Genomic DNA, 20714 nt, shown 5'->3' on the forward strand with positions numbered 1-20714 from the left:
TCAGATTTAAACCATTTATTTTGGCATCCCCATGTGCTGAGACTCATTCAAGAGAAGACAGTATTCATTGCAAGGAAGATACATCTGGATTCCTGTCATAATATAATAGAATTGATTACCATTACAATTGGTCGGTACTAGTGTTTGATAATAACAAATATGTCTCTCTTGGTTTCAAAAAGGAATTGAAGGGGCGGGGGTTGCAACATATATTTGCCTGGCAATAAAGTGAAAATACAAGAGAAAGGGAGAAAATAAAAATAGAAATAATAGAGTGAGACTAGAGAAATAGCCCAAAGGTCCAATGACATTAAATATTTTACCAGAGCTGGGCTGCCAACCTGGGGCTCAGCTTGCTAGAAGCCAATTCTTTTTTTTTTCCCTAAAGAAAAGGGTTTTGCTGCTGCTGGTAGTAGTGGTAGTTTTAGGTTTGTTTTTTTTTCTTAATATGATGATGTAGCATTTCTAAGATTCCAAGCTTATAGTCAGAGACTTATCCTCTTTTTTTTTTAATTTGTTCTTTTTAGATATACCTGACAGTTGAATGTGTTGTGACCTATTATACATCCAAGGAGTGTAACTTATTCTAATTAGGATCCCATTCTTGTGGTTGTACATGATGTGGCGTTTCACTGGTGGTGTGTTCATATACTAACATCGGAAAATTATGTCCGATTCATTCTACTATAGAGACTTATCCTTATTAATGAAGAGGATTTTGTATTTGGGATAATGCTCTTGTGCTTTCATTCATGTTGTTTGCTTTTAAAAGAACTCATTAGAAACCATGGCTAAAAGCAAAACACCAGCCTGAGGCTTTTTGGCTCAGCTTCTGAGGTCACGCTGCTAACAGACCCATCAGCTTGCTTAAGAAAACCCCAGTTCTGAGGCCAAAGAGAATTTCCTCTCCTTGGAAAACACAATTGTCATTTATTATTTCCTTTTAGGAAAGGCTTTTCTCTCTGCTTCCCCCATGCCCCATTGCCCTCCAAACACGCTCTGATTGCTTGGTGCCATCTGAGAGTGCCTGAAGTCACTGGGTGTTTAAATCAGAGAGCAATAGAGCAGAAGAGTGGTATCTGGAAGGCCCCTGGCCTGGCTCTGACCTGCCTGGGTCCCTGTCTCTCTTGTACTCATAGTGTGAAGCAGCATGAGCGCTACGGCCAGCTGACCCTGGTCAACTCCACGGCGGCTGACACGGGTGAATTCAGCTGCTGGGGGCAGCTCTGCGATGGCTACATCTGCAGGAGGGATGAGACCAAAACAGGCTCCACCTACATCTTTTTTACAGGTAACATGTTTAGTGCATTTAATGGAACTCTTCAAACTTCTGTTTTTGGCCCAGAACTAGGGGTTTCCATTGCATGCTAAATAGCCAATAATGACAGTAAGAGCCCTCCCTGTTTAGATTCTGGGTTAAAGGCTTTATATCAATTACTTCAAGTAAGTCCTGACAACAACCCTTCAGGGAAAGTACAAATATCATTTCCATTTTTAAAATGTTTAGGTGGGAAAGTGGAGGTCTAGAGAGATTAAATAAATCCTCAAGATCACACAGCAAGGAAGTGGTGGTACCAGGATATGAACAGAGAACTGTCTGATTCCAGGGGTCTCTACCTGCAGTGTCCAATATGGTACCCACTCTGCACATGTGTCCACTTAAATGTAATTGATAGTACTAATTAAAACCCAGTAAAATTTAAAACTCATTTTCTCGGTCACACTTGTCACATTCCAGTGCTCATCTGTGACATGTAGCTGGTGGCTATGGTACTGGAAAGAACGCAACATAGATAGGGAACATTTCTGTCACCACAGAAAGTTCTGTTGGATGGCACTGCTTTGACTTTATCACCCTAACCTCAGAACCTATGAGGACCCCCTCTGCGACCCCCATAGTCACAGGATGCTTTGCTAAAGACCTCCTCACATTTGTTCTTATGAGTACATGAGCTAATGTTTCAGGGGCAGGATTCTCAATGGGTGTGGCCCTTGTGGCTCTAGTCCCTGTCCCTGAACCTAAGCAGGGTGACTGAAAGCATGCAGATACTGTGCCAAATATGGTGTGCAAGTTGAAGCTTGCACTTTGACAGACGGGTGTTGCACAGTGGTCCCCTCTTCCTCCTAAGAGTTCTCTAAGCTCTGAAGTTGGTGGGGGCGGGGGATGAAATTCTCCAACAAGGTTCAGAGGTCAAGAATCTTACACATTCCACATCCTGGTACTGGTAATTCAGATAAAGCCAGAATCTTTTATTGGTGTCCAAAAAGGGATTTTCCATGAGATTTGTCTGCATCGTACTCAGTTCATCTGTCTTTCAGACCTAGAGTGACTTATGCCTAGGACCTAGATGACCTTATGCCTTGGCCCTTAATTAATGCTTTAGTAACATTTCATGGGTTTTCCCCTTTCTTCCCAAATAGCTTGTCCTTTCTGACAAGCAGTCACATTAGCAGGAGGGTATATTACCATTCATTTCCATGACATCCCTAGGAAATGAATAAAATCTAATTTTTAATTGTTTTAGAAATAATGCTAATGCTGAGATTCAAAAAGGCAAGTGACTTGTCCAGTGTTTCGTGACTTTTAATGGCTGAGTGAGGAGTCAAAGCTTGTTCTTCTGACATAGGACCCATGGGATTACTGCTTGGACTCTTTAAAGAACAAGGGCAAGATGGTAGACAGACTGATAGACAGACACTAGCTAGCGTAACTTGCATTGCCAGGAGAATTGCTAACATTTGTACACAGGCAATACCTTTGGGTCTTCATTTTGGTCTGCTACATAAAATTGCCCATGTGTCCTTTGTATTATGCCACACTACAAAGCAACAGTGGAAAAGGCAACCAATGAAGATAAGTAAGAGCCTATTCCAGACAAGGAGGGCACCATCTTTCAAACAGCAGAACGAAGACTCTTTGTTGAGATTAGCTCTGCTTGTCATATTTTCCAAAGTATTGCTCCAGGTTTTGAACTGAAGGTTTCACTTGAATAGAATGTCCTACTAGGTTTATGGGCTCTCTTTGAATTTTTTTAAAAAAATAGTTTTAGTAGTAGATGGACACAGTACCTTTATTTATTTATTTATTTATTTATTTATTTTTATGTGGTGCTGAGGATTGAACCCAGTGCCTCACATGTGCTAGGCAAGTGCTCTACCACTGAGCCATAGCCCCAGCCCCTCTCTTTGAATTTTTTAGATCTTCATTGAAGTCTTTTTGTGAATCAAAGGAGGACAAAACCATTGATTTCAAGAAACCTGGGTCAAAACAGGATGTTATCAAATGTGTTGTATAATTTTTAAATTCCTTCACACTAAGCTAAGAGTCCTGTTGGATTTTCAGAATAGGGTTTGGCAATTTGTCTTTTCAAGCATGGCTGTGTTTGAAAAAAACCAAAATGGGGGCCATTCCAGAAGCTGAGGTTCCTGCCGCTGGCTCTGTCAGAGTATATGCTTCTCAGCTACCCGTGCAGAGAAACGTCTGCTGTTCATTATGTTTGTGTTTCCTAAAGTTTGTTTGAAAATATTTTGAAGCGTCTTTCTGGGGGCTGACTGTTCATTTGTGCAGTGTTTGATGAAGCAACTGCCACATATATTTCCTCTTTGGTCTTTGTCCAGGAGCCTCTCAAAAGGGTTTTCTTCTCTCTTCCACTTTTTATAGAAGTATAACATACATAAAGAAAAACATTCAAATCCTAAGTATATAGCTCAATAAGTTGTCCCCAAGGAACTGGCAGACGTAGCCACCGCCCAGACAGATCAAGGAGGAGAACGTTACCAGCAGGAGGGCTTCCCTGCAGTGAAAGACTTGGGCAATAATTTTCATATGTAGGAAAAACCACATTAATAAGTACTGTACTAAATACTGAGTTGGCTGTAATTTGGATTTTAGTTTCTAGACTATTAATTTTTCAGAAATATAAAATCCCACATGTTTAGTTTTCCAAAATAATGTTATACAAGCAGATGCAAACACATGTGCATGGGATATATAATATATATATATATATATTCTGTAATTTTTTAAAGGAACTTCAACACAATTGGTTTTTTGTTTATGTGTGTATGTGGTGCTGCTCATCAAATGCAAGGCCTTGTGCATGCTGACAAGTTCCTTACCTCTGAGATATATCCTGAGCCCTGCAAATATATTTTAAAACAACTGGTAGGGTCACTTATTTCAAAGCACCTATTATAGTATGAGAAATAAGACAGTTTTTGTTTTCTGAAAATTGGATTGTTCCCTCATTCCATAGGCTTTGCTCATACTCTAAAAACCCTTTTAAAAAAAATGTTGCCTCTACAATCTTACAATCATATAATCCTGGTATTATTGCTAACAACATGTCTTTAATATTAAAAAAGAAATCGTGGTACTGGGGATTGAACCCAGAAGTCCTCCACCACTGAGTTATACCGCCCAAGCCTTTTTTACTTTATTTTGAGACTGGATCTCATTAAATTGAATTTGATATCATCCTGCCTCAGCCTGAGGCCCTGGGGTTACAGGCATGCGCCACCATGCCCAGCTAGGATGTCTTCAATAGTATTGACTCCAGGGTCTTCTTTTTATAAAGGGTTGTTGAAGCACAGATAGATTAAGTGATACAACCAAGGCCAAAAAAGAAAGAAAAGCTGGTTTATCATAAAATAGCACAAACTGCCTGGTCTGGTTGGTATATAGCCTTGCAACGGTGGAGACTCTTGAAGCTATAACCTTAGAGATAGGAGGAAAGACCTCCATGCTAGTATCTTGGTACTCCAAACCACAGAACGCTTGGCCCTTGAAGACTCTTGATGTTGCTTCCAGGAATCCTGTGGCCCAACTTAAAACATTATACAGTGTTGACACAGAAGCTCATAGAAGAGAAAACCGAGAATGGGTACTTGTTTCAGGAACATTGTAAGAACCCAGGAAACAATACAGCAAGTGTTGTGGTGAGATGAGCCTGAAGATTTCTTTTAGAAATCCTTATAATATTCTTTCACAGAATGACCCAGAAAACAAAGGATTTAATGTGTTGTGCCAAATGAATCAAGCAACATATACACCCTCAATAAAACAAAACGAAAGCCCAACTCAAGAGTCCCTGAGCTGTCCTGGGGACAGTATGGCTAAGCCAGTCCTCATTTCTCCCATTTCTATAATATAAAAATGCCACCATCTTTGGCTTAAAGAGCCTGGAGAATGCAGTTCACTTCAGAAGGAAAAGGGGGAGTCCAAGAGGTTGGCTGAAGGTCTCAGCCTAGTGAAGGCCTAGCAGAGGCCAGACCTGGGATTAGGTTTCTCCTGCATCCCCACCCCATTCCCACGCACTAACCTTGGCAGGGAGTAGGTCCTCTGAGCTGAGAGTGAAGACAGGGTCAGGACACCAGTTCTGTCACTATGCTGGGCCTCCCAGAGGAACTCTGATATGCTGAGAAATGCTGATGATGGACAGTTACTGACTGTGGGCTCTGGGGCTAATTTCTCCACACAGAAGCAGCAGCAGATTGTTCCAAAGTACAAAACTTCTCTTAAGGAAAATCGTCTTCTTCCCTGCTTTCTTAGTGTGGTGATCCATGGATCTGATTGAGACTTGAACTAAGTTTGTTTGTTTGTTTTTTTTGGTACTGGGGATTGAACTCGGGGGTGCTCAACCACTGAGCCATATCCTTAGCCTTTTTTTTTTTAATTTAAAGATAGGATCTCACTGAGTTGCTAGGGCCTCGCTAGGTTGCTGAGGCTCACTTTGAACTAGCAATCTTCCTGCCTCGGCCTCCTGAGTCACTGGGATTACAGACACATAGGGTTGTAACATTTCTTTTGAGGAGATATCTTAGTCAGCTTTCCATCATTAGAACAAAACATCTGAGATAATTAACTTATAGAGAGGAAAGGTTTATTTTGGTTCATACTTTGGGAGGTTCTAGTCCATGAAAAATTGGCCCAAATCTTTGGGCCTGTTGCCAGATGTCCCAGAGAAAGTCTACTGGAGAGCAAAACCGCTCATGGCCAGGAAGCAAGACAGGAAGAGACTGGGCTCCCACAATTCCCAGGGCTCTAAAGACCTCCCACTAGGCCCTACTTCCTAAGTGTTTGGCCACTTTCCAATAGCGCCCCCCGGGGGACCAAGCCTTTAACACCTGGGCCTTTGGGGACATTCACCATCTAAACTATGGTAGGAAGTACTTTTCCTTCAAAAAGTGAAAAGCACAGAGGATCCATCCGTTTCTACTCATAAGGACCCAGTGTTCTGAGTGATCACCCCCCTCTGTCTTTGTGCCTGAGTGTGAGGATCCCTAAGGTGCTCTTTCGCCTGGTCAATGAGCCTGTGTATTCCCCTTCGCAGAGAAAGGAGAGCTCTTTGTACCTTCTCCCAGTTACTTTGATGTCGTCTACCTGAACCCAGACAGACAGGCTGTGGTTCCTTGTCGAGTGACTGTGCTGTCAGCCAAAGTCACTCTCCACAGGGAGTTCCCCGCCAAGGAAATCCCAGCCAATGGAACGGACATCTTTTATGACATGAAGAGAGGCTTTGTGTACCTGCAACCTCATTCTGACCACCAGGGGGTGGTCTACTGCAAGGCGGAGGCCGGGGGCAAGTCCCAGATCTCCATCAAGTACCAACTGCTCTACGTAGAGGGTAAGTCTGCTCCTCCATAGGGCCTAGATTTTAGTCATTTCTGGATGGCCCACTATAGGTACTGCAGTTCCCTCTTATGGGTGGAAATAAGGAAGCACAAAGTGCTGTCCTAGATGCCTTCATTACAACACCACTTCTGGAATGTTCTACATCCTTGCCCTCTGATCCAACCAAATTCTTTGGCTCCGGTACTGCCTGTGCATTTGACCAGCAAGTCTGCTCTATCTCCAGCCTCCCCTTAGAACATCCTCTAGGCTTCTTTAACTAAAATCTGCTGTCTCCCAGGAGCACCATCTAGTCCCCACCTCGAGGATGCCCATTCCCACATCCTGACCGTCATTCTCTCAACCTGTTAGGAACCTCCACGAGGTTCCACCATCTTTCTCATCTCTTCCTGTCGCTGTTTGCCACTGAATTTTAAAGATTACGTCAATGTCCACTTGGAACCCACTGGCCTGTTCATTATTATGTCAACAGGCACAACTGGTCTCCATATCAGAGTCCAAACCTAAACTCCAACCATAGGCTCATACCTTCCCAGGTTGACCCAGCCACTCCTTCTGCAGGGACCCTCCCCTCTCTACTACCCCCAGAATCATCCCATCCTCCCCACCCCAGCTGGCTTGGGTTCCAGGGCTTTCTTGCAATACTCTGCTGCCACCTTGAACTCCTTACACTGTGTACTCTCCTCTCACGGGTCCAGGAAACACATCTTCTAGCTGAGGGTGGAAAAGTGTGCCTTTTCTACCTGCCCAGACCCAGAGAGCTGAAGGCTGATGGGAAAATCCCACAGGTGGACAGCAGGTGTTGCTATGAACTCTGGGTCTCCAGTCTTTGCTGCCTGGCAGTCTCTGCATTTCTCCAGTCTCTTCAAATGGGTACTGCAAACCTGAAGTCCTCACAATTCTGCCCACTTCATTTGCTTCCAGTTGGCCTCAGTCCTTCATCCTGACAGAATTGAACCAAGATCAAATCTCTCCATTAAAAATGGATTTTTTTTTTTTTGGAAATGTGACATTTTGAGGGGGGAGTTTCGACTCCGAGCATCATACATGAAATGCCTTTTTCCATAGTAACTTCCATCAATTCTGCTGTGTTTTCTAAGTGTAGTGAGATCCGTTGGTGTTAGCTAAGTCAAATTTCTCATCCAACAGACACTTTGGGTTAGTAAGTCAGCCTTAGTCTAGTTTTTAAGACTGTTCATTTAATATTTTAACTCCATATTTACTCCAAAACCAGCTCCTGTTCTCCCCTTTAGCAAGCCTAGCTGCTTGGAGAGGGAGTAGTTGGTCTTCGCTTGGTCCCCTTCCCACTTTGGTGCTAGCCTGGGGGAAGGAGAGAGACTGGAGCCCAGAGGTAGTGGTAGTAAATGTTGACCTGGCTTCTCATTTATGAACCCAATGGGGACAAGGCTGTGGCTTCAACACTTACGTATGACAAGGGACTCATCCCAAGCATGTCCCTGGGTGCCAAAAGTCCCATTTCAGATGTGGTCTCATTCTCCTGCTGATCCCTTGGCTGCAGGCCCCCTCTGTTAGCGTGCATTTCTTTGCATTCAGCTGCAGTGTGTTCCCAGAAAAACAATAGCCTTGGAATCTCTGTTCCTCTGATCCCTGGACCATGGAGCATGTGGCAGCCAGAAACTTGCATCCAGTCCCTTTCTTCTCCTGGCAGCCCTCACCCTCTTGCCTCTTCCAGGGCCCCTCTGCCCTGGGCGGATGGAACAAGGCAGGCCAGTGAGTAGATCTATTGCAGAAGGACATACTGCTTCCTTTCCCTGACAAGTGTTTCTTTGGAGTCTCGTACCCTCCAATGACTTCCTGGAGAGAACACGCCCTCCCAGCCCCTTGCAACTGGGGCAAGCCGATGGTTTTCCATGCATTATAGTCCCTTCAAGATGACTTTTCTCTCTCTGAGAACTCTTGTGCTGATGGAGCGAGTGGTCTGTGTGAGGCGCAGGGTTCCTTTCACTGCATGGAGCTTCTCCATTCTCTGAAGAGATGAATGGCCCCGAGCTAGCTGCTTTCTGAAATTCGAATTTGGGTTCCTTGAGGCCTCCTGTGCTCAGCCACGGGACTTATTCAGCAGGCTTCTAATAATGTCACAAAATAACTCTCACAACTCTCTTTGACCACCCGCAGCCCATTGCTAAGACTCTTTCTCCATCAGAGCCAGGCTCCCTGAGAGAGAGCTCTCTATTCCCCTTCTGTTTCCTTTCCTTCTTCACACACTCTTTGATCCACTCTATTGGCTCTTTCCCCTGCACTCAACCAGAACAGCCCTGGCCAAAGTCCTCAGGGACTCCCATGCCATTAAGCTCAGAAGACAGTGTCTGTCCTTATCCTACCAGATTCCACCTCTCCTACATACCCCCCCCCTTCTTTGGCTCCACTTCTTCACTCTGCTTTGTTAGTGCTTTGCTTTCTGTCAGCTCTTAAGTGTTGCAGTTCCCCCAGGCATCCTTCCTTCTCTCCCCTAGAACTCTTCCTGGGCAAACCTGTCTATGTCCAAGGCTCCCCTTCATATCTATTCACTAAAGCACCTAAATGATTATGTGTGGCCCAAAGCTGTGAGCAGCAAGCTCATGTGTCCAACTAGGGTCTGCACTCATCTGCAATTAGATGCCCCATGGCCCCCTCTGTCCTCCTTTCTGAACTCAGCATCATCCTCCCTGGACCCAGTTCTCCCGTGTTCTCTGCCTCAGTGATGGCACCGCATTCATCCAATGCAGGACCACAGCTGGGAGCCAAACCCAATCTCTTTCTCCTCCTAGTCCTTTAGATTGACTTTTAAAAGGTACTGTTTCTATCCACCCTCACTGCAAAAAAAGACCTGCACTATCATTACCTCTTCCAAGAACTAAGGTATCTAATTGAGCTCTATGTCTGCCCTTTCTTTCTCCAGTGCCTTTCCCACACAGATGTTGATTATAATTCCAAGAAAACCACATCTCTTAGAACCACAGTTGATATCTTCCTCATGACCCACCTCTGCCTCTGCCCTCCTCATCAGCCTGGTCTGGCTTCTCTCCTCCCTCTCTGCAGCATGCCCTTGCCTTCCTCTGCTGGGGGGGGCCTTCATCTCGCCTCATGGGCTTTGCACCTGGGCATTCCTGGCCTGTGGATGCCTCCCCCTCTCCCATCCTTGTCTTTCAAGCTCACCCTGAGATTTTTTTTTTAGTTCAGACATTGCTTCCTCATGGAAGCTTTTCCTGGCTCTCAGACAATTCTGAACTTGCAGAGAACGTTGGGCTTCTCTTCTGCAGCTCTCAATACAGTTGAAATTTTGAACGAACCATACAATGACTTGCTTAGTGGCTGCCCCTCCGCTGCCACGCAGGCCCCGAGTCCATACTTTCTCATTTGTCCCTGTGGTCCCAGCTCCTAGCACATACCTAAGGCTGCCATCAAAATTACTAGTTAAGAAGTGACCATAATAAAGATGTGTATTTTCAAAATGGTATGAAGTAAAGGCACTGCAAACAGATAGCTCTTGTGACTTTCCTGGAAATACCATTCTCAACCAGATATTCAGATTTTCTCCATTTTTTTTTTTTTTCCTGAGAATTGACAGCCACTCACCTGTCTGTTCACCTCCATTCCTTTCGGTGCTGCTGTCCAGACTACCTTCATCCTGTTCTACTTGCTTTTTCCACCAGTACCTTCCTCCTATTCATCTTTTATTCCCTTCATGTGACCCTAGAGTTCCAGATGACTACCCTATTCTGGGCCACCAAGGTAGAAAGGCACAGGCAGTGCCAGAGGAGACCCAAAGTGGAGGGCTAGCCTCGGTGCTGGTTGGGAAGCCATGAGGAAGACAGAAATATCATACTCTCTCCAAAGGATCATGGATCTCCCCTCACACTGTCACCTGCTTACTTCCAGTTCCCAGCGGCCCTCCATCCACAACCATCCTGGCCTCCTCAAACAAAGTGAAAGGCGGGGATGATATCAGTGTGCTCTGCACTGTCCTAGGGGAGCCTGATGTCGAGGTGGAGTTCAGGTGGATCTTCCCAGGGCAGAAGGTAAGCGCCACATCTCAGCCAGCCCTTTTAACTCATGGTTTTAAGAACTGCAAGAAACCTATGGGACAATGGTAGGGACCAAAGCCTGTTTTTCTCTAAATTAACTTCAGCATATTTCCAAAATGAATTTTTTAAGGACAATAAAAGGGATTGGTTCCATTAGGTAAGTCACTCAATGTGCCCTCTTTGTATGCAGTTTTTCTTCATTACCTTAATTGAGACAAAAGGGAAAGGAGGAAACTCCCTCTATCTTCAGTCTCCTCTTGTAGGTATGCCAGAGGCTCTTCACAAGGTTCACTTACACTCTGTGCTCTGGGACGAGGAGCTCTGAGCAGATATCCACCAACTGGGCATATAAACATGGCCCTGTCCAAAAGGTGCTGTGAGGCCAGATACCATTTAAAAATAGACTTTCCATAAAAGCAATTATAGGCATATTTAGGCTTTGTGCATGCTCTGCTTGCAAAAATAAATAGCTCCACTACCAACATGGAATAATCCCTTTGTTGCCAGAGGAAATTTGGCCCCTTAAGTCATACTCAGTAGCCAGTATACTTCTGGACTAAGGCTGTGATGGGTGGAAAATAAATACCTCCGGAGAATAGTATTTTCTAGCATCCTGGTACTTGATGCTTGTTTTTAAGCAAGTGTTGCCACACTTGGAAGGCATTAATGATTTTTAATAGAGGGCTTTTTTTCTTCATTGCTAAGTGATATTTTGTGAGCAGAAAAACTCTTAACTTAGTAATATATTACCTTTATCAAATGAATTCAGAAACACTATGTTCTTACCACCAAAGTGGGCCAAAATATTTCAAAAGTGACCATCTCCTTCTAGAAAGAGGGGCCACATTATCCACAGCATCACTTTATCCATCCTCAGTACCAACAAACCTTTTCTCCCTGGGGTTTGAAGTCACCTTTGCCTGGCTGTGCTTCTCCCTCTCCTGTGTGTCAGTGCTTGGGAGTTCTTCATTTGCTGAAGAGTGCCTGGGTGTCCGACTTTTAAGTTTATAAATAAGAACCACCTGAGGGGCTGAAGGTGGGGAATGTGAAGACAGGATCAGTAGGAAATTCTGTTCACGTTTTTATGCTTAATACTAGTTCCACTTGGAGTTCCAAAAAAAGACATTTTTATACTAAGTAGAAACTTACTCAAGGGCAGAAAGAAATCATCAAACAGTATCCTGAAATTCAGTTCTGCTGGGGGAAAAAAAAATGCAGCCTTAAATGATTATACAGTGTAAAAGCTCTCAGAGTCTCCGAGCTCTGCATACCAAATAGTCTTTTCTAAGCATGTGCTTTGCACTTTGAAAGGAAACTCAGTGATGTTGGATGCACAGGAGCTGTTTTAGAGCAGCCTGCTGCCCTGCTTCAATCTGTGTGGATGTCTTTAAACAGGATGAAAGGCCCGTGGCGATCCAAGACACTTGGAGGCTGATCCACAGGGGACGTGGACACACCACAAGAATCTCCCAGAGCATCATCACAGTTGAAGACTTTGAGACCATTGACGCAGGATATTATATTTGCACTGCTCAGAATCTCCGAGGACAGACTACAGTAGCTACCACTGTTGAGTTTTCCTGACTTGGAAAGTGAAGTCTAATGGACTGATGGAAAGCCCATTTGTCTACACAGTTGGCTTTGGGGTTCTTTTTATTAGTGCTTTGCCAGAGGCTGACATCAAGTGCCAAGCCCCAACCCCTGCCTGTGAGTCAGACTCAGACATCCAAACTACAAGGAAGTCATCCATCTATTAATAGAAGTGTTAACTTCTCTAACAGAAAGCATGTATTTTGATTGCTTACCTACATCCATGTGTTTCTAGTTTTTATACTAAACAAGCATATGTCAATGAGTTTATATAATCATTTCTATTAAATGAGCAAGTTTTTAAAAAACAAGCATTTAGCCCATTTTTCTAAGTGGGCTTGAAGTACATCCAGAATTACTTTGGCAGCAATATTCAGGTCAATACCCAGTATTCTTTGATATAACAGCCACACTACCATTTCAAAATGTGCTTATAGTTTGACGAGTGGCCACTTGTGGGTAAGTAAAGATTGAAATATTCAGACATGGCACTTTTTCTCAGTAACTTTAAAGCTAATGCGACTTATTGATGAAGGCATTAAAAAAAAAGCCTATTTTAAAAAAAAAAAAAACTGCTGTGCTCAAAAGCACTAATTCTAGTCTATTTGATAAGAACCAGAGCAGGCATTTTTAAAAGTTTAACTTTTAACCTAATGTAGACACCATGATTAAGGAAGATATGATTGTCTAGACCCATCTCTGAAAATATTTAGACCATAGCTGTTCCAATTTTATGTTACACAGCAGAAATTCTTAAAACAAGCCAAAATATTTCTCAACACACATCTTTGAATTTAGAAAAGCTTAGCCCTAACTCTAGCTCTGTGAGCCAAATTTCAGCCCACAACGAATTCTGTGGTTGCCTTGGAAATTCTTGTTGGAATAGGAGATATGACCTGAACTACTGAGCTGAGAGGGGCTACGCATGGGTAATGCTTTGAAGAGCAAAGTAGGGCAGAGGCTGCAATTCTTACAGTGAATATTCCAGCATTATTTATTTGATCAAAGTAAAATACACTTTCCAACACTACAAACAGCACAACCACAGTTGTTTACACATCCATATTTTTAAGATGTGCCAACATTTTGCATCCTACATGAAACATTTGGTTTGGAAAAAAAAATCTTAAAAGTTCTCTATTTCTTTTTTCCTATCTTCTCTCCTGTTGTCTCCCATCCTCTGAAGACACGTTAAACTAATTGCTATGATTTATTTCCCAGACACCTAAATGGTATGGAGGACAGCAGAAAATAGCACAAGATTAATCATGCATAAGGGGTGAATGGCAAACCCAATTTTGGCTAATGTCATTGAGAACAACTTGGAAGCATGAGCAGAGATTCCAGGAGGTGGCAGTGAACCTGCGTTCCCGTTCATCTGAAGCAAACATGGATGATTACATACATAACAAACTATTGCAGGTTAAAAACTTCCAACACAATCACTAATGAAAATAACATGCATCATGAATATCAATTTGCTACGTAGTGTACAGGTAAGGTGATGACTCAAATATCCACCTCTAGTATCCTGAGTCTACAGGGGTTATATTTGCATAGTCATCAAATGCAGATTAGTAAATACTGACATCACAATGTTGACACATGCAGAGAGAAGGGAAAAAGCCACAGTTGTCCTTCCACCTTCCCCAAAGTCCTAGAAGTAGGGAAAGTAACAAGTGAATTTTTGAAGAGAAACTCGAACACAACTTGGAGAGTTGTAAAAGCCACATTTTTCCACTCATCGGCTGGCCATTCTGCTACCTTCCCAAAGACAGCAGGAGTCCTTAAAGGGTATCCCCAAGAGAGCATTATTCCCAGACAGTTTGGTTCTAGCAAACACTGCATCACTGGCTTAGTCAAGGTGCCATGTTCACAGACTGCTCAACACTATCTTGGTTCTAGCCAATGACATTCTGTTTTCTCAAAGGTTTCCCAAAATGTGTCAATTCAGATCCAGGCCTTGGTTTATTTGGAAAATAGGTTCAGCACCTTGAAGAGCTGGCTCTGGAAAAGCATATTCCTCTATCCTTGTCCCAGAGAAAAGCAGGTAGGAGGTAGAAGGTTTGCTTTTGTGACTCTGGATGGTGGAGAAAGGACAAAGGGAGAGATGAGGATAATAGGAGAGAAGACAGACAACAGCTTAAATCTGTAAGGAGAACTTAGATCAAGGTAAAAATAAGGCAGAACAATCCATTGCTACTGCCCTTTTTTCTTTATACAGATTTTTTTTTTTTAAGAAAAATTAGGGTTCTACATTTGCTCATAGCCTGAGAAAATGGATCATAGCATAGTGTGAGGCTGTAAAAAATCTACAGGTAAATCAAGCTAAGTTTCAACTGACAGGGCTGAACATTGAAAAACTGCCAACGTGTTACTCCAAAAAATGATAGGGAGAATATACAGACTTCGACAAGTCAAAGCTTTTCCTGTCGCACCCTCTCCCCACCTCGTTACAGGGCTGAGCAGAGACGGTGGTAGATCATTAAAATTCAAGCAACTATTGCTTTTTCTTTTATGGCTTTTGTTGAAACAGGTGCACTATGATTTTCTTAGTCCATACCCAGTTATATTAAGCTTTTGACTTTTAATGTGCAGCAAAGAAGGCTGCCCCAGACACAGGACACTGTTACATCCATTTCATTCACACCCCCTACCCACAGTCCGACCGAAATAAAAAAAAATCACAAGAAGGTGTCTGTGGTGAAGAACATTATAAAGGTTATAAATCTTTATCTTAATAGGCCCCTGAGAGTTTTTCCCCTTATGCTTAAGTGAAAAAGGCAATGAACAAGATTCTCTCGTTCCTTAAGTGCGCTGTGCAACAATGTCCACGTCGATCCCGAAATCCTTTTTTGGAGGAGTCTTCTGCAACCAGTCCAAAGTGTTCCTCCAGAGTCCCCGTCTCGTAACTAGCCAACTCTGGTGGCAGGTGCTTTCCAGTTATTCTGCAGTAATTCCACATAAGCTAATGTAGCTTTTGCTCCCACAATCACTATTGGGGTCGGTCCTGCAAACCTGCGCCCAGGTGCCTTCAGAGAGTCTGTTGGCTTTCAGAAAGCGTCATCTGGGTGAAACGCTGGGGCTGGGGAAGGAGCCAGAATTCCTTGGTGACTGAAAAGGGATGGCTGAAGACGTGGGGGATCTCTTGGGGCTACACAAGTCCCCGTTGTGCAGCTTCCACAGCAGCTCCTCATTCTCCATGGAGAGGCGCTTGTTGACTTTCGACTCCTTCTCCAGCGACTCCTGCAGCACTGCTTGCTCAGTGGAGAGTTGCCTTAAAGACAAAAAAGGGCCAGAAGCCGTGTGGGTCTAAGTTAACAGCAGCAGCTTGAAAAAATTTCTTACCACTTACAATCTGAAAGCTACACCAATAAAACAGAACTCTACACATGGCTACAGGTTATTACGCTGGCTTAGAAATCCACATATTGAAAGCATAAGCTGAAGCCAAAAAAAATTATATTTTGGGGGCAACTTCATAGTAGGCTATGACACTTCTGTGAGAATTTTCCATGTTTTCTGACTGTCTGAGGTTCAGGGTTATTTTCTTTTTGTCTAAAAGCATTCAGAGTGCTTAGGCGGGGGCTCTGGGAGAAGGCTGTTCACCCAGGTCTGTGTTCAGTCCAGACCACTTTGGTAACAGCATGGACACCTCCGATCCCACTTCCCAGATGATCAGTGCCTCCATAACCCCCAGCTTCAGTCACGTGACCAGGAGGTCCATGGGGGAATGAGCCAAGACAGTAAGGCTACAATCAAGGATGGGAGGGGCTAGGAAAGAATGGGCCGTTCCATTTTTACCTTGAAATTGCCATGTGCTTGTCCATCCGAGCTTTTAATTCCTCATTCTCCTGCTGGAATCGCTTCAATTTGTCAACCAAGGCTGTGTTGTTGTCCACCTTGGTGAAAACGAGAATTCCAACATTTATAGGTAATAAAAAACAAACAGAATCCCCTCATTTTTTTCAGGCACATTCCTGATGCAAGCACACTTTGGGGAGACTAAGGGAAATTTAATAGCATATTGGAATATTTAGACACTGGGACACTGCAGAAAGAATCAATCTACAACAGCAAAACAGAGCATCTAGATTATGTATTTTTGAAAATGGTATGTTTCACTACCGACATATCCAAGTTGAAACTTTGTTTCAAATTCCTCCTGAGAGCTTGTTCCCTGCTGGGTCTTTCCCTTTCAAAGTGGTAAAATAAATACTGCAGCTGAATGGCCAATGTTTGTCAAAGTTATTACATCTTATGGCGATTTTTGCAAAAATAAAAAAAATAAAAAATTTCTCACATCTGATGAAAACTCCTAGGTCAACATTTCATAGTTCTTGGTCAAAGAACTTCATGTTCTAGGACATTAAGAAGGCCTTAAATGCATCTCATGGCAGTTGCCTCTGCATGGCCAAAGGTACAGTGCAGTGGAGCACAGCACCAAACAGAAGGGGTAACACTGCAGAACCAAGGGGTAACACTCCGTCTTGGTTCAAGACACATTTGTTTTGCTGGACTGCCAAGGCTAAACCATCAAGAACCAACTGATCAGCTGAGAGATTAAAAGATAAGATCCCTGAAGACATTTAATCACTTAACACGATGGAGAGCCGATTCCATCCAGTTCACTTTTCAAAGGTACGATTTCATTACTTGCTTAAGAGGCAACATCACAGTTTGGTCAGAATTAATCCAAACCTCTGTCATTGCAGTATTAATGACTAATCCACTTTGATCCAAGTGCCTAGTTTGGAGCTTTGTTGTCATTTTTTGTTAGTTTTGCAGAACCCAGGGCCACGGGCATGCCAGCAAGCCCTCTACCACTGAGCTATATCCTCAGTGCCCAGTTGCTCCTAAAACATCCTCATATCCAGGAAATGCTCAGCACAATCCATTCAGGTGAAATAACTTTCCAGAAAGTGACTACAGAATAAAAGAAAAAGGAGACCTCAAGATACATAGTAATTATGAAGGAATTCAAGATGAAAATTAGAGGTGGGAAAACCTGGGTTTAAGAGACGAAGTGGGGACTGGCGTTAAAATATTCTCATCTAAGCCTCCATTTGTTTAGAAGAGGAAATTGGTCCTGATAATGATACAGAACTAAGTATTTATCTATTTTGGGTATTAGGGATTGAACCCAGGGGTGCTTTACCATTGGGTTACATCCCTAGTTCTTTTTATATTTTGTCTAAGTCGCTGAGTCTCACTAAGTTGTCCCCAGTCTTGTGATCCTCCTGATTCAGTTCCCAAGTTGCTGGGACTATAGGCTTGTGCCACCATGCCTGGCCAACAGATCTAACTACAGACAGAGCTGGTTTTCACACACACCACTGCTTTTTTCCTTAGACAACCTCTTCGAAGACCTGGAACTTGCTATAAGTAAGTTGATGGTGGCTGTGCCCATCACAGCAGCAACCCATCTACTGTGATGCCCCTTGGGTGTGGCGAGAGACAGAAACACCACGGGTCAACAAAAACTGAAATGTGCTGGTGCTTTCACAACAGCGTCGATTTCATTACATATCATTTCTGAAAAGTTCTGTTCTATGAACGGCATATGAGGCAACAAATTATTAACAGGATTATCTCTCTCGTCACTACCTGCTGTCCAATCTGGTTTAACAGGATGATTGTTGGCAGGAACTGGTATAGCTACTAGGTTGGGCCATTAACAATCATGAGTTCCTTTCATTTCTTTAATAAGACCAAGATTTCCTGATGATATCAAGTGTCCATATATCCAAGTGGGGGCCTTAGCCATTACCTTCCTCAAAAGACAAATAATAGTCTCTAAAGAAAACCAAATGAAACCAAACTTGGCCAAATCCCCAAACTCCCAACAAACAAATGCCAAACAGACCAAGAGCGACCTCCATGCTCCTACTGTCCAGGGCTAGTCTGGGTTTGAATGAGGAACTTATTTGACAATGAGTCACCCACAACAGGGGTGGGGGTGGGGGTGGGGGTGGTAAGCAGTGCTTGGAGGCTGGCTCCTTCCAGAGCACAGTACAACAACAACCGGGATCACTGAAGCTGCCTGGCCAAACCTGCCAACTTGGTTAGAGTCCTGGATAGTGGCAGCTGGGTTTCAGGGCTAGGTCAAGAGAACACTGGCCTGCCACTCAAACACAGAGCACGGGGCAGCTGGGCTTTGTCCTAGAGGCTGCAAACTAAATTCTATCCATATTTCTCACAATGCTTTCTATTTGTCCCAGTGGATTGATCTTATAAAGCATAATTCTTTTATCATACTCTAATTTACATGAAGAAAGATGAAGAATTTAGATATATTATGTTATTCCAATGGAATTAATTTACATACCCAACTGTTCTGGACCTGAGAAACCTACCCAGAGTTGGTGGTTATTCATTTTATGTTATCCAAAAACTTTTATTATACAGGTGAAGATTCACAGACCACTGAAACGTGAGTCTGATTCATTTGGTTATAGTTTTTCCAAGAACTGAATGCTCCTTTACATATTTCTTGAAAAACAAACATTCTAGAAGGCAACAATGAATCAGCCTTGATCAAACTTGGAAAAGAAAATGAAATTACCTTTTGTATAAGGTCCAAATACATCTAAGTATTGGTGAACCAAACTCCATAGTTCTAAGACTCAGAGTTTGATTCCTATTTCGCAGGTATTAATACATTTGGTAAGATCCTCAATCTAATCTCCTGAAAGAAGACCTACCAGTTTCTCCATTTTCATTAACTTGATGTCCTGTTGATGCAGTTTCTCGTTCTTGATCTCCAACACAGCTTTCAGGCTTTCTAGTTCTTGCTCCAGATACATGATCTGAGGGTTCTTCTGGAAAAGACACAGTTCAACATTGCTCTGACTTGTTTCATACACTCATAGAGTCTCTTTAATATAAAGAATCTTTTAAAGTTAGACATTGGAAAAACAAGTAGCAAGTAATTTCCTCCTCCTTTGAGCAATTTTAGAGAAAGAGGTGAAAAAGAAGAATTAAGATCATTTAATCTCAAGGACTATAGTTGTAATATTGAAAACAAACATTTCACTCAATTATCAGTAACTTCATGCAGAAAATATATTGGTAGCATCAAAAATGTTATTGGAGCTGGGCTCTGTGGCACATGCCTGTAATCCCAGCAGCTCAGGAGGCTGAGGCAGGAGGATCACAAGTTTAAAGCCAGCCTCAGCAATGGTGAGGTGCTAAGCAACTCAATGAGACCACGTCTCTAAATAAAATACAAAATAGGGCTGGGAATGTGACTCGGTGGTTGAGTGCCCCTGAGATCAATCCCGGATACAAAAAAAAAAAAAGTTACTGGAAACAAGACTATTGCTTATAATACAAATGGAGCTCTGGCTAGAGATCAGGCAATCTACAAGTCCATTATTAGTGGTGTTTAGAGGGAGAAAAGAGAAAAACAGTTCTAAGAAAAGTCAGTACCAGATCAGGAATAAAAGACAGTTCACTTATAGGGCTCTCTGGAGAAATAGTAATCATGTCCTGAGTCTTTGAATTTTTTCTTCTGATAGTGTTGGCTTGGCCCTACTTCTAGGGTGGCCATAACACTATCATTTTGTATCCTGATATCCCATCAACTACCTGGCACATAGCACATAAAATTCTTCCCAAAATAAACAGTCATTAGGGGAAACATCCAGAGATCAAACCACCAGGATGGACCCCACACCACCCCATACCCTACTGCTTGCTTTATCGATAGAAATTCAACTGAACCATTCAAAATCTGTGATATTAATTAACAGCATAATATTTATTAATCAGATCTTTAACAAAAGACTTTTTTGTTAAAGATTCGAGATTCAGTAGTTGGGATGATCAAAATTACCCAATAGGGCATTATTCCCATTCTGGACCAATCCTGGGAGAATCGGGGAACAGGTCTTAGGGATTACTTAATCCCAGCCTCCAAAGCTTTACTTCACAGAAAGAGGAAACATGTTCGGCAAGTCAAGTGACTCACTCAGAAAAGGTCCAGAAAGGTATCAGAACCAGAAAGGATCTGAACAGGAATTGACACCTGGATCTTCAACTCTAAGCTCTTAAGTTTTATATTATACAATCTTTATACACATAACTTTTTTGCCCAGAAAATAACAAATCCCATCTCATCTCCCTCCAACCCCTGTAGTACTGGGGATTTAAACCAGGGGCTCTTTACCACTCTGGCACATCCCCAACCCTTTTTAGTTTTAAAGATAGGAATCTCGTTAAGTTGTCCAGGCTGGCCTCCAGGAGCTTGCTCTCCTCCTGCATCAGCCTCCCCAGTGACCAGGATTACAGGTGGCTTGGCAACAGATTTTAAGTGGCACAAAGCTTTGCTTCTGCAATCCCAGAGCACAAATACTTGTAATGGAAACAGTGGTACTAAGAACAGCAAGGACCGAAAAAAACAAAACAAAACAAAACAAAAAAAAAACCCTGCTTTTTAAATTAAAAATAAATAAAGGAAAGGGCAG

At 42.8% G+C, this 20714-nt stretch overlaps 2 protein-coding genes across 8 annotated transcripts in view; one reads left to right on the forward strand and one right to left on the reverse strand.

The window, feature by feature from the left end:
* The window catches only part of Pdgfrl (platelet derived growth factor receptor like), a 46478-nt gene extending 33974 nt beyond the window's left edge, over positions 1-12504 (forward strand). The window contains exons 3-6 of the mRNA XM_026389485.2: positions 1140-1291; positions 6333-6626; positions 10511-10650; positions 12052-12504. Of these exons, the coding sequence (XP_026245270.1) occupies positions 1140-1291; positions 6333-6626; positions 10511-10650; positions 12052-12240 (775 nt within the window). The 3' untranslated portion in view covers positions 12241-12504. The remainder of the gene's footprint in view (positions 1-1139; positions 1292-6332; positions 6627-10510; positions 10651-12051) is intronic.
* Positions 12505-13945: 1441 nt separating this feature from the next.
* Mtus1 (microtubule associated scaffold protein 1) overlaps positions 13946-20714 on the reverse strand; it is a 147560-nt gene continuing 140791 nt past the window's right edge. For 6 of the 7 annotated variants that reach the window (XM_077792687.1, XM_077792690.1, XM_077792689.1 and 3 more), the window contains 3 exons: positions 18951-19067; positions 16051-16148; positions 13946-15523 (listed from right to left, as the gene is read on the reverse strand). In XM_077792687.1, coding sequence (XP_077648813.1) covers positions 15310-15523; positions 16051-16148; positions 18951-19067 — 429 coding nt within the window. In that variant the 3' untranslated portion in view covers positions 13946-15309. The remainder of the gene's footprint in view (positions 15524-16050; positions 16149-18950; positions 19068-20714) is intronic. The other variant, XM_077792688.1, reaches the window with a different exon arrangement.

Source organism: Urocitellus parryii, chromosome 14 (genome assembly GCF_045843805.1).
Source record: "Urocitellus parryii isolate mUroPar1 chromosome 14, mUroPar1.hap1, whole genome shotgun sequence".
NCBI lineage: Eukaryota > Metazoa > Chordata > Mammalia > Rodentia > Sciuridae > Urocitellus > Urocitellus parryii.